The sequence below is a fragment of the Bidens hawaiensis genome, unplaced genomic scaffold (genome assembly GCF_021521415.1).
Source record: "Bidens hawaiensis isolate Kalapana, Puna unplaced genomic scaffold, B.hawaiensis_p1.1 tig00011542_1, whole genome shotgun sequence".
Taxonomy (NCBI): Eukaryota; Viridiplantae; Streptophyta; class Magnoliopsida; order Asterales; family Asteraceae; genus Bidens; species Bidens hawaiensis.
The window spans coordinates 448,053-463,839 of record NW_027491904.1 but is presented as its reverse complement, the minus strand read 5'-3'; the positions used below and the strand labels follow the sequence as shown (position 1 = coordinate 463,839).

At 30.5% G+C, this 15,787-nt stretch overlaps 2 protein-coding genes across 3 annotated transcripts; one reads left to right on the top strand and one right to left on the bottom strand.

Annotated features, from left to right (window-relative positions):
• Positions 1-1,499: 1,499 nt before the first annotated feature.
• Positions 1,500-4,859, top strand: LOC143538269 (MLO-like protein 9). Its single transcript, XM_077031864.1, has 13 exons — positions 1,500-1,619; positions 1,707-1,764; positions 1,856-2,073; positions 2,166-2,282; positions 2,401-2,458; positions 2,537-2,625; positions 2,719-2,793; positions 2,878-2,966; positions 3,242-3,291; positions 3,424-3,464; positions 3,579-3,788; positions 3,870-3,937; positions 4,313-4,859. Exons 1-13 carry the CDS (start codon positions 1,500-1,502, stop codon positions 4,581-4,583), a joined length of 1,464 nt encoding a protein of 487 aa, XP_076887979.1. The 3' UTR covers positions 4,584-4,859.
• Positions 4,860-6,356: 1,497 nt separating this feature from the next.
• LOC143538287 (putative F-box/LRR-repeat protein 9) lies at positions 6,357-7,835 on the bottom strand. Of its 2 annotated transcripts, XM_077031876.1 has the most exons (3): positions 7,342-7,835; positions 6,610-7,243; positions 6,357-6,534 (listed from the first exon to the last, which is right to left on the bottom strand). In XM_077031876.1, exons 1-2 carry the CDS (start codon positions 7,677-7,679, stop codon positions 6,613-6,615), a joined length of 969 nt encoding a protein of 322 aa, XP_076887991.1. In that variant the 5' UTR covers positions 7,680-7,835; the 3' UTR covers positions 6,357-6,534; positions 6,610-6,612. The 2 variants fall into 2 exon arrangements, with proteins under 2 accessions (XP_076887991.1, XP_076887990.1); XM_077031875.1 differs by having other exon boundaries at positions 6,357-7,243.
• Positions 7,836-15,787: the final 7,952 nt, after the last annotated feature.

Genomic DNA, 15,787 nt, shown 5'->3' with positions numbered 1-15,787 from the left:
GCGTACGTTTAAGAATCAAAGGCTTTTGTTTGAATCTATCGGATGTTTATATCAGTGGTTAAAATGTGTTTTAGACAAGTCTCGTGTTATGGTTGGAAAATTTTACTTTATTTTGTAATAACTTAGTATGAATGAAATGGTAGATATTATGGTCGTGTTAAAAATTTTGATACCAATCGGTCGCTAACCGCTCGAGGACCCATCACCTTTTAGGCGGTGTGCATGTACGTGACAACCGCTAAGGGTTAACCCATAGACCATCAAGACGCTGCCTCGAACCCTACCCAAAGGAACCACGTATATTGTACATTATCTAACTTGTATTAATGATGTTTGTATGATTTCTCATATGGTCTTATGTGAATCCAGTAACACTAAAATGACATGTCTAAATCCATGTGGGAACAAACTTTGATTAAAAGAAAAGAAAATGTATTTCAAATGTGCAATTATATTTAATTTTTAACTAATTGTAAATAATAATAATAATAATAATAATAATAATAAGGAATATTGGATTTTAATAATCCCTATTAAATGAGATTGACCGATAATAATCCCTATTCGTTTTATCGCCACTGGCGGTCCCAAATTCAAAAAGTTGGCCCCCAATGGTCCTCTATTAAAAATGACTTAACGGCGTTATAGTTTTTCAGAATTTCGAACCAATGTTTTAAGGCTTTTGATCGTTAGGAGGATACGAGTCGATTGATGTAAAACTTAGCTCGAAACAATGATCCAAACGACTTGATTTTGGTTAATTGTAAGTTCAAACACCCGAATTGAAGCATTGTTTCGTCATTTTGAAGCACTATTTCAAACTAAATTTTACACCAATCGACTCGTATCCTCCTAACGATTAAAAGCCCTAAAAAATTGGTTTGAAATTCAGAAAAAACTATAACGACGTTAAGTCACATTTAACAGGGGACCATTGGAGGCCAACTTTTTTGAATTTGGGACCGTCAATGGCGATAAAACGAATAGTGATTATTATCGACCAATACCATTTAATAGGAATTATTAAAATCCAATATTCCTAACAATAATCATAATAATAATAATAATAATAATAATAATAATAATAATAAATGCACCTTGTTCACGTACATGTGAACAGTATTTATTGGTATATGGCTATTAACTCTTATTAAAGACTACAATATTGAAAAGAAAAACATCAAAGAGAAAACATTGTGAGGTGTTTTTTAATTAGTGGTCATGGTTTAAAATGACATAACAAAATCCCCTATTAACACGCTCGTTAATTAGTTTTTCTTCATTCTGAACAAAAGTCGGTTCAAGTTTGTTACATCATTATTTTTTTCCATTTGCCCATGGAATTTGCTATCATGCTCTACATTGATTAATTTTGAATAGTAGAAAAAAGCTATTAATCAAAGAAGAAGAAATCATAATTAAGGAGGCAAGTGATGTTGAAACACCAAGGTTATTTATATTTAGGTTGATCGTAAAATAACAAGCTGGTAAATTAATAAATGGGTGCCGAAGGTGAAAGAGCGCTTGATCAAACCGCAACATGGTCTGTTGCGGTTGTTTGTGCAGTCATCGTTATAATATCCTTAGTTATGGAACATAGTCTGCATAGCGTGGGACATGTACGATATCCTTACATATTCTCATAATCGTCGTTGTAATCATATACATTAATTTTTCGCTAACGTATATATATGTTGTGTAATTAGTTTCTGAAAAAACGACATAAACCCGGGCTATTGGAAGCACTCGACAAGATAAAAAACGGTATCATCGGTCTACACATATTGTTTTTTTAATTAGTAATAATGTATATGTATAATGTATTAATTAACTAGGCATTGTTGCATGCATGCAGAGCTTATGATTCTTGGGTTTATTTCATTGCTTTTGGTGTTTTGCCAAAACTACATTGCATCCATCTGTATATCAAAGGAACTTACAAAGGATTTCTTGCCATGCAAGAAAGAAAAATATGAAAATGAGGATGATGAGGAGAAAGGTGGTGGTGACAGGAGATTATTGTGGTATGAACATAGAAGGTTAGCTGATGATCCACCAAAAGATTGTGGGGAAGTAAGTAAGATCCAATATTAATTATGCACGTGTATTATTTTAATTAATCTAGATATATGGTTTAAAGTTATAATAATATATTAATGTGACAGGGATTTGAACAAATTATATCTGTTGCTGGATTGCACCAATTGCATATCTTTATATTCTTCTTGGCAGTGTTTCATGTCTTTTATAGTGCCCTTACAATGATTTGTGGAAGAGCAAAGGTGTTTGTTTATTCAATTATATATTCTTGCATTTTCTTTTTCAACATTTTAATTTTTTTTATTAAATTATAAATCAAGCCATAACTATTGTGATAATTAATTTCATAAATTGATGCAGACCCGCATGTGGAAATTATGGGAAAAGGAGATTTTGGAGGATCATATACCTGGCAATGGTACTTAATTATTACTTAATATATAATTTTTTTTTATTAATTTGTTTCTTTAATAATTTTATTTGATGATACATGAAGATCCGTCAAAGTACCGGCTTACCAAGGACTTATCGTTCGTGAAACATCACACGGGTGCTTTTACCAGCACTCCAGCAATGTTCTACATTGTAAGCACTAGCTTTTTGTATACAATATTAATTAACCATGCAATTTTAATGATTAGTTATGATAGTTATACAAAAGTTGTTGATTTGTTTCAGGTATGCTTCTTTAAGCAGTTCTTTACATCTGTCCGTAAATCAGATTACTTGGCCATGCGCCATGCTTTTTTCTCAGTCAGTAACAATCCTACAATTAAGCTTAATTAATTAATTATCTTCATCATTTATTTATTTATTTATTTATATATAAATGTATAGGTTCATTTGTCTCCTGGGACTCACTTCAACTTTCAGAAGTATATAAAAAGGTCACTAGAAGATGACTTCAAAGTAATTGTAGGAATCAGGTACGTGATATATATCTAACTCCATCAATTCATAACAATATTTATATATCATTTCATTTCTTTAATTTTACAGTGAATTATTAACTCTTGTAGTTAATCAGGTACATGATCGTAAAATGGATTTTTTTTACCACTATATATATAATGACAGTTTTCTTACGGGATCAAATGCAGTATTAACTAATTACTATTAATACATAGCATTGTTAGTTATGAATTATATGACTGTATGAATCTTCTTATTCACTCTTATTTTTTTGTTATGACACTTTCAGCCCAATGCTATGGGCTACCACGGTCCTTTTTCTTTTCGCAAACGTTGATGGTAAGACACCCATCTTTAATCAATACTTTTCGTTACACCTCTTATAATTAATTGAATTAGTAAAGTGTTACGGCTTAATTGCATGCATACATGTTTGTTTAGTAATATATAAATTGTTGGTAACTCTTGTAGGAGCTCGCGCTATGACTTATCTCTCTTTATTTCCTGTAACTGTAAGCATCTTCTTTTTAACAACAAATTTTGTCATTTAAAATCCTTCAAACCTTACACTTGCAAGCGTTTTAACTAACTAACTAACTATTTGATGATTTTGGTAAACTGTTTAGATACTATTAGCAGTTGGAACAAAGCTTCAAGCTATTGTATCACAAATGGCGGTTGAAATTCAAGAACGACAATCTGTAGTGCAAGGGATACCTGTTGTGGAACTCTCGGACAGACACTTTTGGTTTAACTCTCCCACGTTAATTCTCTCTCTTATTCAACTCACTCTCTTTCAGAATGCATTTGAGATAACACACTTCTTTTGGATATGGGTAACATTTAATGCTACACACACTTAATTAATCTTCATTATTCCCTAATTGTTAATCTCTAATTTTCTTGCATCTATGCAGTATGAGTTTGGACTTGATAGTTGCTTTTACGAAAATCCCCTTCTTCAATATGGCAGAGTTGTCATAGGGTACGCAAACTTCGTTTTAAGTAATTGACAAATAAAATTAACAAAATAGTCTTGACTTTTAAATATTTTCAATCAACTAGTGTTTGCCAATTGTCTTTCGATGCGCCTGATTTTAGTCTTTGTGCGAAAAAATTTTTATCGAACGGTAGCTACATAAATCTGCAACACAAAGTCAAAATCTGTTGCGACTGCGCGGTAGGGTCTGCCACGTGGAAGATTTTGATTGACTGAACAACTTATTCTTAGCTGAAAAGAATGCCATTTTGTTAGATGATTATTTTGGCTATTTATTTCTAATTCAAATCCCTTTATTTTGCAATATTCTTTCAATTTAGTTAACAATTATATTTATTTATATATTTATTTCATGTACAGAGTTCTAGTACAAGGCTTATGCGCCTACAGTATACTCCCTCTCTACGCGCTTGTTACCCAGATGGGTTCAACAATGAAGAGGTCTATTTTTGATGATCACACGTCAAAGACTTTGAAGAACTGGCATAAGCACGTGAAAAAGAAGGATAAAGACAAAGATAAAGATAAAGATAAAGATAAAGACAAAGACAAAGACAAAGATAAAAAGAAGAGTCCATCTGAAGCACCGGTCAAGACTAGTGTTGACATACCTGACGATCATAAGACCTAGTTCGTACCTTAATTACCATGGAAAATTAAATCGTTAATTACTTTGTGTTACGTGTATACTCAATTAATTAATCTTTGCAAAACAAGTTCTATCTTGTATAATTAATAAAGTTACATATTGTTTAAACTGGTTGTTTCGATCTCTCGATCTAGGGAAATATTGTCAACCATTTTTATTTTTACTCAATATATGTATAGATTTTTCTAGGTTTTATTAATAGACTTTTTATAGCGGAAAACGGTTCCATTTTTATTTATTTATTTATTTTTCAAAATTGAATACCTAAACAGGTATCAACTTAAAGTATATAGAACTTTGCTCCTTTACAGAACATTACCAACACTAAAACATTGTAGTGGTAGGTTGACTTTCTGTTTGCTTACTTTCTTCATCATCATCATCATCATCGTACTCAGTACATCCCACCAATAGCAATGCTATGGTAGGGTCTGAGGAGGGTAAGATGTAGACAGCCTTACCTCTATTCCATAGGGATAGAGAGGCTGCTTCCGGTGAGACCCCCGGCTCGATAGTAGTTTTGAATCAAGCCTTGGACATAAGACACATAACACTCAATCATCGGGACACCGGCTGTTTGCTTACTTTCTTGATTACTACTATTTCATGTCACCTAAGCATAGGTATAAATTTGTATTAGTGTTATAGAGTACATGTTATTCAATTGTCAGGTAAATGCAAATTCACCGGTTGTTTGATATCTATATGTTTGACATTCTCTGTTAGTCAAACTTATGCAGTTACAGTCTTCTGATTCATTTTATCTTTCTGGTTATGGCACTTTGCCCCTTAATTTCACCAGCAACAAAATGTCATATCATACTTTGACTTGGCACTTTGGTCCGGTCCGATTCTCTTTTCTATTAAATCTTTGGCTCGTTTAAGTAGAACATAGTCTAATATGTTTAATTTGCAGATTACATTGGGCGTGTAACGAGTGACGAATATAAACCAACAAAATCAGTGAATCTTTGAAAGATAACCATAACCATAGTAGACCAAGATACAGTGTTAAGGTAAAATTCCTTTTTTTCTTTCTTTATTAACTTTTATAAAAAGGAGTTAACATTTGACATGGGTTAGTAAGCATCATCAAAAGTGAGTGCAAAAGGTGTTTTGATACTTTGATTAAATTGCCAAAATGACAGAATTTACCAAATCGAGCAAGCGACCACCACCCGACAATTCATGGATGTTTGCTTCCATCCTTAGAATTTGGTATACTCGGGGTTTTCATCATGGTTTGAACCATACTTTGATTCTAGTTATTATGTTTTAATTGGGTTTTTCTGCAGCAAGATTTTTTGGGCTGTATGCAACACAAAAGCATCTCATCAGCACGAGAAAGGAAAACAACGAACGAGAAAGCTTGAGATGGATAAACTATGATAGTGCCAAGAACATTATTTGTAATTAAATTTAATACATTTTTGTAAATTATGATTTTTATTTTATCAAAAACTGGAGTGCTCGCATAGTTGCATACAGCAATGGCTCATTTGAGTGGTATACTTTCAAGCTCGAGCAGAAACTTCAGCTGGTGAACCCAAGTTACTTAAGAGGGTGTTTGGTTACAGATTATGGGAATGAGAGGATATATTTAAATAAAACTTTCAGAAATACCCGACAAAACAAGCAGAATGGATACCGGGTCAGGATGGGTTCGGTCAAGATGGTTGTCATACGCAACACTGATTTGTAACTATTACAATCTGAAATTAGTCATTTCACCATAAAGTAAATGCATTTTAACTCCAACAAACAAAATAGGTTCTACAACCATAAAAGGAAATGCATTTTTTACTCCAACAAACAATAACTCCAAAAAAAACAGCTTTAGCGGTTACCCAAGTAACAAGTTTCATAAGACTAGAGACATCATAAGCAGAATATTGATCCATGATTAAGCAAACCGAAGACTGCTCTACTACACCTTCAAAAGAAAAACATCAAACACAATTAGTATCCAAACATGATATTACATTCATAAAACCACACAACAACTCACCTCTCAAGGCTCCACAGCATCCAAGTCATCAAAGTTATCATTATTATTCGCGGTGTAGTCATCATCATATAGGTGATCATACGGATCATATTCTGACCAAGGTACATAATCAGAATCATATTCAGGATCATATAAAACATCACGAGCATATGGATGCCCTTTAAGATCATGCCAAGGAAACTTCACATTCTTAATCTGTTGTGAACATTGTTTCCCCAGGTCTCCGCGTAGACCCCATATGCTCCGGCACCGACGCAGGCCAAGTGATTCAAGGTGACAGCAACGTGCCAAAATAAATTGCAACCCATGGTCTGTCATGCTGTTCCCAATGAGTTCCAGGTGAGTTAACTCAGGTAAGTGCCTCCCAACTGCCAAAGCGTTATCATCCCGCATACTTAAAATGTAATCGATATCATCATCACTACCATACGATAATAGAACAGGTGTTTGGTTCAGTTTGAGTGTTTTCAACAAGGGGCAATGGCGGGCAGCATCTTCAATATTGTGTTCCCAAACCTCTGTTTCAATGAACCCGAGTTCTTCCAGTAGTGGTAATTTCTTGAAAGCTTCACCCCATTTTTCATTAAAGATATGGCGGAACTTCACAAGTTCCAGACGTCTAAGCTTACTTGATCTGTTAACGAAAGCAAATCCAAATAATATATAAGAAATTCAATCGTTAAAAAAGATACAAACGCAGATTGCATATAATTAATCATCAGTCGTGCATACCTGTCAGCAATATAGAGAAGAAGCTCATAATCACCATAGCAGACAGTTAAATCAAGCAGTTGACCTTGGCTTCTGTCTACAGCCTGCTTACACATCTCCTTGTATGCGGCCCTTCTGGCTCTTCCAACTGGATCCTCTAAACATGCTTCCATATAAACGACCCTCCACATGGCAGGGTCCTTGCAGATTTTACGCCAAGCGGTGCACACTTTTTGGGCATTCTCAAGGCGGTCAACCACACCAAGTCTTTGGAGAATATTGATGGTTAAATCTGAAGGAAGCTCGGACCAGTTCCTTGCTGGTTCTTCACTTTTAAACTTTGATTTTGATGATGCCATTGTCACTATAATGTTAAAATCACTTTTTTAAAGTATGACCATGTATAGCAACGGCTGTAAACGAACCGAACAAACACGGACAAGGCCTTGTTCATGTTCGTTTGTTAAGGAAAAACTGTGATCATGAACGGTTCACGAACACTTACCGAACAACATTTAATGTTCGTGTTCGTTCATTAAGGAAATGAATGTGTTCACCACGAACACAAATAAAATTGACAGAGCCTAGAGATTGAGACCGGTGTATTCATCAATGTGATTAACAAAAGCCTGTAAACAGATCGAACGATTCGTGTTCGTTCATTTAACTTAAAAGAACACGAACACTTAATCGAACAAATATTCATGTTCATGTTCGTTTATTTAAAAAACGAACATTTGTGTTCGTTTGTTTAAAATCTAAACGAACATAACTGGACAAAGATAAATGAACATACATGAACACATACATAAACGAACATAAATGATGAACGCAAATTAACAAATATAAAACTTTAAGTAATATTTAATTATTTTTGTCAATACATAAACGAACATACATAGACGAACGTTCATGAACATAAATGAACGAAAAGAACATGTGTTCATGTTCGTTCGTTTAATCAAATGAACATAATTTTTTTGTTCATGTTCGTTCATTATACGTTCGGTTCATTTACAGGCCTAGCAATGTCATAAGAAACACGTCAAGCTAAAGTTCAAACCCCCTAACAATTAATTAATTCTACATGAAAATTAAAAACAAATGACAAATTGAAACCCTAGAATGAGAAATGAAACTTGGAAAAGATGCATCAACTGATTAGGGAAATTGAACTCACATTACATTACAGTAGTACTGGAGAAGAAGAGAAATGGCGCTTACGAACAAGACATGATTTGTTTTTGCTTTTACTTTGAAATGAAATTGGTTTCATGGGGTGAGTAATTGGCCTCGGCTTCTATGCACAGCAACCTTACACATGTCCCGGCTTTGCATCCTTCCATATGAACCACCCTCCACATGGCAGGGTCCTTGATGATTTCACGCCATGCGGTGCAGACTAACTGTGCGTTATCAATTCGGTCAATCACCTCAACCCTTTGGAGTATATTCCTCGTTATATCTGAAGGAAGCTCTAACCAGTTCCTTGTTGGTTGCTTCAGTCGCCATTCCTGTTTGGGTTTTTGAGCCGCCTTGTGTTTTCGTCGATTCGATTTTGATTTTTTTGGCATTGTCACTTTAGCATTCACAGGGCAAAGCAAAGCAAACCAAATGTAAAACCAGTCCATTGATTTATACACATAAATATATGATGCTAATCAAATGCCCTAACAAATTTGCAGTCATAACAAGAACATGCGATTGGCATAAAAGTAAAGCAGAAACGTGAAATTAAGTGACAAAAAAATGTCAGAATAGAAATAATAGATTATACAAGAAACTCTAGAACTACTGAAACTTGTAAAATCAAAGAAGTCATCTATGTATGTTAGTTAAACCACAGAACAACATAATCATCTATCTATCTATAGTAGAAATCGCCGGTCGCTAGTCGGACGGTGAAGTGGGGATTGGCAATTATTAGGATTGGGATTTATATATATATATATATATATATATATATATATATATATATATATATATATATATAAATTTTGTATGTATATGTATACGGAAATTGGCCAGAATTAAGGTCCGTCAAATTAGGTCCGACTACCGAAATTCTGACCGACTAATTAAAAAGTAATCAGTCGATTTTTACAACACTGTATATGATATTGCATTACAATGAGTTGTTTAATAAAATTTGACGAAGTGCTGAGAAATGAGAGATTGATAAAACCCTCACTAAACATCGAAAATGAATGAAAACATGTATCAACAATTTGCAGGCAACACAAGAAATGGCGGAAATTCCATTTTTTAAAAGTGTTTCTATTAGGTTTCAATTATAACTGAAATGAGATTAGTTAGGACTTAGGAGCGGAAATCTCATATAACTATTTATACGCGTGTGGAATAAATTGTCACTAAACATAATCAACTTAAACATCAATTTAAACAAACATAATGTTTCTTTAACTATTAAAACTTAATAGATTTACATTGTCACTAAACACATCACCATACCAACCAAAAAGTAATAGATTTACATTGTCTTAATATTAAAACTTTCAAATTACAGGAAGTTAATTTAAACATAACAAATATAATAAATTTAAACAACAAATTCAAGCAACACAATACTTCTTCAAACTTTCGGACCAAAACGTTAACCATTTACATTGTCTAGATCTTAAAAGTCAAAAGTTACAATAAGTTAATGTACATCGAACAACCAAAAAACATCAACAAAAGACATAAACATGTACTTTCATATTATACCACCATCAACTTCTTTAAACATTCTACCAAAAAAAACTCATTTTGCTTCACCACCTGAAAATATAATAAAACATTAGCATTAATATTAAATATATTTAAAAATGAGTAACATTTGAACATTAATAAAGTTGTTTTTATTAAAACAAAATAACATACAACAACAAACAAAGTAAAACGACAACATAAAACATCTTTCTAACTTAAACCATTAAACCAAAAACATATGTCAATAAAAATCTTTTTTGGCCGTAATTTTATACATAACAAATTTGATACTCATTTTCAAATAACTTTGGAAAGATTAAAAAAAATTATGTTGACTTTGAAAATATTTAAAGGTGAAAAAATATGATACAAAAATATATATACCATATATACATGTATTTTAATAAAAAAATATATTAAAAACGTGGAAATTAATTGTTATATTTAAATGAGAATATTATTAAAGACATTACTAACGAACGTATATGAATATCCCGTACAAACAGAAAATGTAATAAACACGTATTTAAGATATTGACATTTTATGTTGAGTATATATTAGGAAAATGATTTAAATTAAAACATATTAAATGGTCGGCCAACAATATAAAAGAAAGTTATTAACTTTAAAAATTTTAGAAAACACCGACCCACATTATAGTCATCTCAAAAATAAATAAATAAATTATACTCAACTTATTTATTTGAAATTCGAATTATTAATTTGAATACACATAAGAAGTAATAATTATAAATAATGACTTTAAACTTTATTATATGATTTGATTAAATTAGAATATAATAAATTGTTATTTAAGTTATAAATCGGTTTACCAAAATTGTTAAACGAAATTTGTTATAGTCAAAAATCCTAAATACAAAAAATATTACAAAATCATGGCATAATGTAATCTTTAAATTATTACTTTTTTAGTCAATCCATAATTAATATTATTTTATTACAGTCAAAGAAATATGCATTCAATTTTGTTAAAAACCCATTATCATTAATTGTGATATTTATGTCTAATTATAAATTAGTCAAACATATAAGATATGAAAATTGTGGAGATTGGAAACTAATAAACAATAAATATTGACAATGAAAACAAAAATTTTCCATAACCAGCTGTAATATATTTTTTTTTAGAATTCAAATTCAAATAATATTTCGAAATTTTATAGTGCATTAATTGTTACAGTTTCCATAACCAAATGATGACACACATTAGCATTAATTGTGACAATTATGCCTCATATACATCGGTCAAACAAAAAAGATGGAAATGTGTAAATGTTAGAAAATATAATGTATCTTACAATATAATAAAATAATAATGTTTTAAGTCAAATATAATGAAATATAAAAATGGTAAGGAGTAAGTGTTATTATTTTATGTTAAAATAAGATGTAATAACTAATTAGAAAATGTAATAAATTAATAATAACAAAATTACTAAAATTATAATAATTATTATAAATTATAGAGATTATCATTAATAAATAGATAAATATAAGATACAAAAATAAAATCTTTCTTTAATACATCGGTTATGATTAAAATATATTAAATGGACAAAACCAACAACTATATATGATTGATTATATGAAAATCAAATAAATTACATGAATTGTGAAAAATAAAATACATGAATAATAACAAAAATATACATCAATATTAAACAAAAAATAAGATATCTTATCAACAAATCTTCAACCCATGAAATTAGCTATATCAAGTTGGGAACATAACCTGAAATGAGAAAATTAAATATTAATATTCGTTTTACAAATAATAAATTTTAATCGTGGTAATGTTACATGTTATGAAATAATTACCCAGTAATTCATCAAATTCAACTTTAATTTAAATTTGAAAATTTATAAATTTTAAATTACATCGTTTTAGAAATAATAAATTTTAGTGATTGTAATTTTAGACATTATGAATGTTTGTTTAATCAGCCATTTAAAAAGTTCAACTTAAAGTTAAATTGAACGTTAATGTTTGACCAGACAATTTAAAAATGTTTGACTAACTTAAACGTTTGACCAACAATTAAATAAAAAATCAACTTTAATTTAAATTTGAAAATTTAAACTTTTTAATCAAATCGTTTAACTTACCAACTTAAACATTTGACCAACAATTAAATAAAAAAATCAACTTTAATTTAAATTTGAAAATTTAAACTTTTTAAATCAAATCGTTTGGAAATTTAAACTTTTTAAATCAAATCGTTTAACTTACCAACTTAAACGTTTGACCAACAATTAAATAAAAAAATCAATTTTAATTTAAATTTGGAAATTTAAACTTTTTAAATCAAATCGTTTTGGAAAACAATAAACTGTAATGATGGTAAGTTTAAACGTTTTAGAATATTGACTTACCATTTACAAATTTCATATTTAACTTAAATTTGAAATTTAAATTTCGAAATTGTAATCGTTTTAGAAATAAAAAAAAGTAATCGCGGTAATGTTATATGTTATGGAATGTTAAACCACTGATTTACAATTTATTATTGGCCTTACCGGAAAAAGAATAATGATAATGTTCATGGATGAAACTTTTTATTTGGAACCTAGAAGAACAACATGTAAAAGAAAAATACAGGAAAAATATAAACTTCAAATAAATATAAAACAACCATTGTTATAGGTATAACACATGAACCGAAAAACTTACCAGAAAAACGTAAAAACGTAGAAATATTAGCTTAATCGCCGTTTTTGATTTAGAACCTAAACTGATTTAAAAAAAATCAGTTAACAATGAAAATAAAGATAAAATCATTAGATCTACAATAACCGGAAGTATATATGATGTTGCCGGAAAAAGATATAACATTGCCGAAAAATCATATAACATTGTTGGACATTAAAGTATAATATATAACCTTACCGGAAAACGATTAATCTCGATCTACATTACCGGAATATAGAAGATGGTGGATGGTGGAGTTAGAGAGAGAGAGAGATTAAATACAAACAAAAACGGAAAACAAAAATCTTACCGGAAAACCTTACCGAAAAACCGTAATAACTTCAAAATATTAATTCAATCTTGGATTTTGATATACAACCTAAAAGGATTATTACAAAATCATATAACAATTAAAATAAATATAAAACCATATCGGAAAATCTTACCGGAAAAAGATATTACCTTGCCGGAAAATCAAATAATATTGTTGGCCTTACCGGAAAGCGATTAATCTCGATCTACATCACCGGAATATAGAAGATGGTGGAGTTAGTAATTAAGCCGAGAGAGAGAGAGAGAGAGAGAGAGAGAGAGAGAGAGAGAGAAATTAAAATGATGGTGGAAATTTCTAAGGTTTAAATAGTTTGTGAGATGACACATGACAACATATTAGAGAGTTTTAGAATGGAAATGAGATGACATGGAGGCTTAGGTGGACACCCTAGTAGAAGGACATGTGGCAAAATTGTGTTGATTTAATAGATTAGTAAGATACTAACCAACTTTCAAAAGTGTTTCAATTTGGTCACTCATGTATATTTTTCTCAAATTGGGTCACTAAATCTTCAAATTTAGTCTCACCGATTTTTGTGTGCGTCAAGAAAGAAATGGAGGATAAGACGTGAGGGTCAGAATTTGCAATATATTTAGTTATAACTAAAAAAAATTAAAAAACGTTAATTATTTAAAAATTAAAAAATAAAAAATAAAATCCACGTCGCCACTCAACGTCAACATAAAAAAAGATAAAAAGATTTCTTATGTGAAACAAAAAAGAAAAACGCTAAAAAAACATATTAAAACTTCTAATTTAATAAAATATGAAAATTAAGTGATTTAATTGGAATACCTTTTAAAGTTAAGTGACCTAATTAGAACACTTTTGAAACTTGGTTACTAATCTATGAAGTTGTCCATTTTTAAAATCCAGAGAATGTTTTCCATATTATTATCTTGTAATATAGCACAAGCTGCACCGCTACTTTTTTTTAATTACAAAACATAATTTTTTTAAAAACTACATTACTATATGTATTCATTTAACTCGGATAATAAAATATAATGTTAGAAAGAAAAAAGAAAATGGAAGATCTATATACATTTGACACCAAGTCTTTTGTAATATAATGGTATCAAGATGTGTAAAATAACATCTTTTTTTAAGATTTGAGTCTTATAGTGACCGATGATGTAGATTTGAGACTAAAATTAACATGTGTTTATAATATCCGTTTACAAAATATACAGAATTTTATTTTCTTTATTAAGATTTAAAATACTTTTATAAATTTTTAAAATCTATAGTCTTTAATATACTTTATTCTTTATATAAAAATTGAACTTTCATTTTCTTTACTCTATGATAGTCGTTCTATATCTTTTAAACATTTTTAAATGGTATGGTGTTTGTTGTGATTACAATGGTGTGTCTTACCTCTTTTATAATTTTATCTAACTCAATTACAAGCGTGTACATTATTGAAGTGGGTTTTTAAATACACATATACCCTTCCTACATTGTAGTGACACGTTCAACCCATTACGTAGTGTAACTTCGACCATGTTGCTACCAAAAATCTTGTGTAGTTAAACTGAACCGAAAATTCCTCTTGGTGCTATTGAAATGAAAATGTTTCTTGATAGTGAGAAGTTAAATAAAATCGTTGAAATAAAATTAGGTGTAGAAATGAAATAAGAATGAATAAGGTAAATGTAATTGATTTTCTCTTGAGTTGAGAAAAAAATAAGATTTTTTTTATGTATTTGTATTTTCTTTAATAATATTAGCATAAAAACCAAACTACATCTGGATAATGGGTAAGCGAGCAATATCCCCTTTTGAGTCTCAAAGCCTATCCTACTAAATATCAATCATTGGTTCATCGGGCTCTACAAGTCACTGTGGACCACCTTATGCACCCACTCCAAAAAGCGAACCGCCTCGGAAGCTAGGAATCCAAATGTGTCGAAGGCTAGTTACCCATATTACACATGAGTGGAAAATAAAGAAAGCGTAATATATGTGAGCATGTTATATATTTAATGGACTGTAGATGTTATATTATATAAAAACGGATAATTTTACATAACTAAAACATAATAATTATTTGATTTTGACCAATAAAAATAAGAAAAAAAAAGATATAAATCGTTGAATGTTAAACAATTTGTTATTGTGAATTGTGAAAAAGTCAACAATTAAATATAATTTTAGTTTTATACTTAATGAGCAGACATATTTATATATGTTAAGTAAAAACAATTACCATTTAAGTATAGTTGATAAGCATATTTAGTTTGAAACATTAAGTCTTTAGTTTGGGTCACAACTCCAGGTCGTAGCGCTTTCGGGTCAGCGCTCCGGGTTAGGACGCGTTCGGGTTGACGCCCCGAGCCAGTTCGCGTTTGACGACCCGCCAACAACCCAACCGTTTTGATCTGCACCAGCCCGTCACTTGGATCGTTTCGACTCGACCCAGTATCGGTTTTTTGTTTGTTCTGGTCAGTTTTCTTGGTTTCATTTCCTTTCGGTTTTGATGTTTTTATTTCGTTTTACATCAGTTGACTCGTATCATTCTTTTGATCAAAAGCCTTAAATCATCTTTTGAAACTCGGAAAGAAAACTTAACTGACATCAAGTGTTTTTTTAAAGAAGATCTGTTAAGATAAACATAGTTGAAAGGCCGGACAAACGGTAGTAATTTTCAAATGGTCACTAAAAAAATGTGAGAATATTTATTTTCAATAAAAGATATATTAATAAT

Bases quoted from the DNA above. Each gene is read 5' to 3' on its own strand.
- LOC143538269 (XM_077031864.1), top strand. From the start codon at position 1,500: ATGGGTGCCGAAGGTGAAAGAGCGCTTGATCAAACCGCAACATGGTCT. The intron at 1,765-1,855 runs GTATCATCGGTC...GCATGCATGCAG, and splicing joins ACTCGACAAGATAAAAAACG to AGCTTATGATTCTTGGGTTT. The intron at 3,938-4,312 runs GTACGCAAACTT...TTTCATGTACAG, and splicing joins TATGGCAGAGTTGTCATAGG to AGTTCTAGTACAAGGCTTAT.
- LOC143538287 (XM_077031875.1), bottom strand. From the start codon at position 7,679: ATGGCATCATCAAAATCAAAGTTTAAAAGTGAAGAACCAGCAAGGAAC. The intron at 7,244-7,341 runs GTATGCACGACT...TTTCGTTAACAG, and splicing joins CTTCTCTATATTGCTGACAG to ATCAAGTAAGCTTAGACGTC.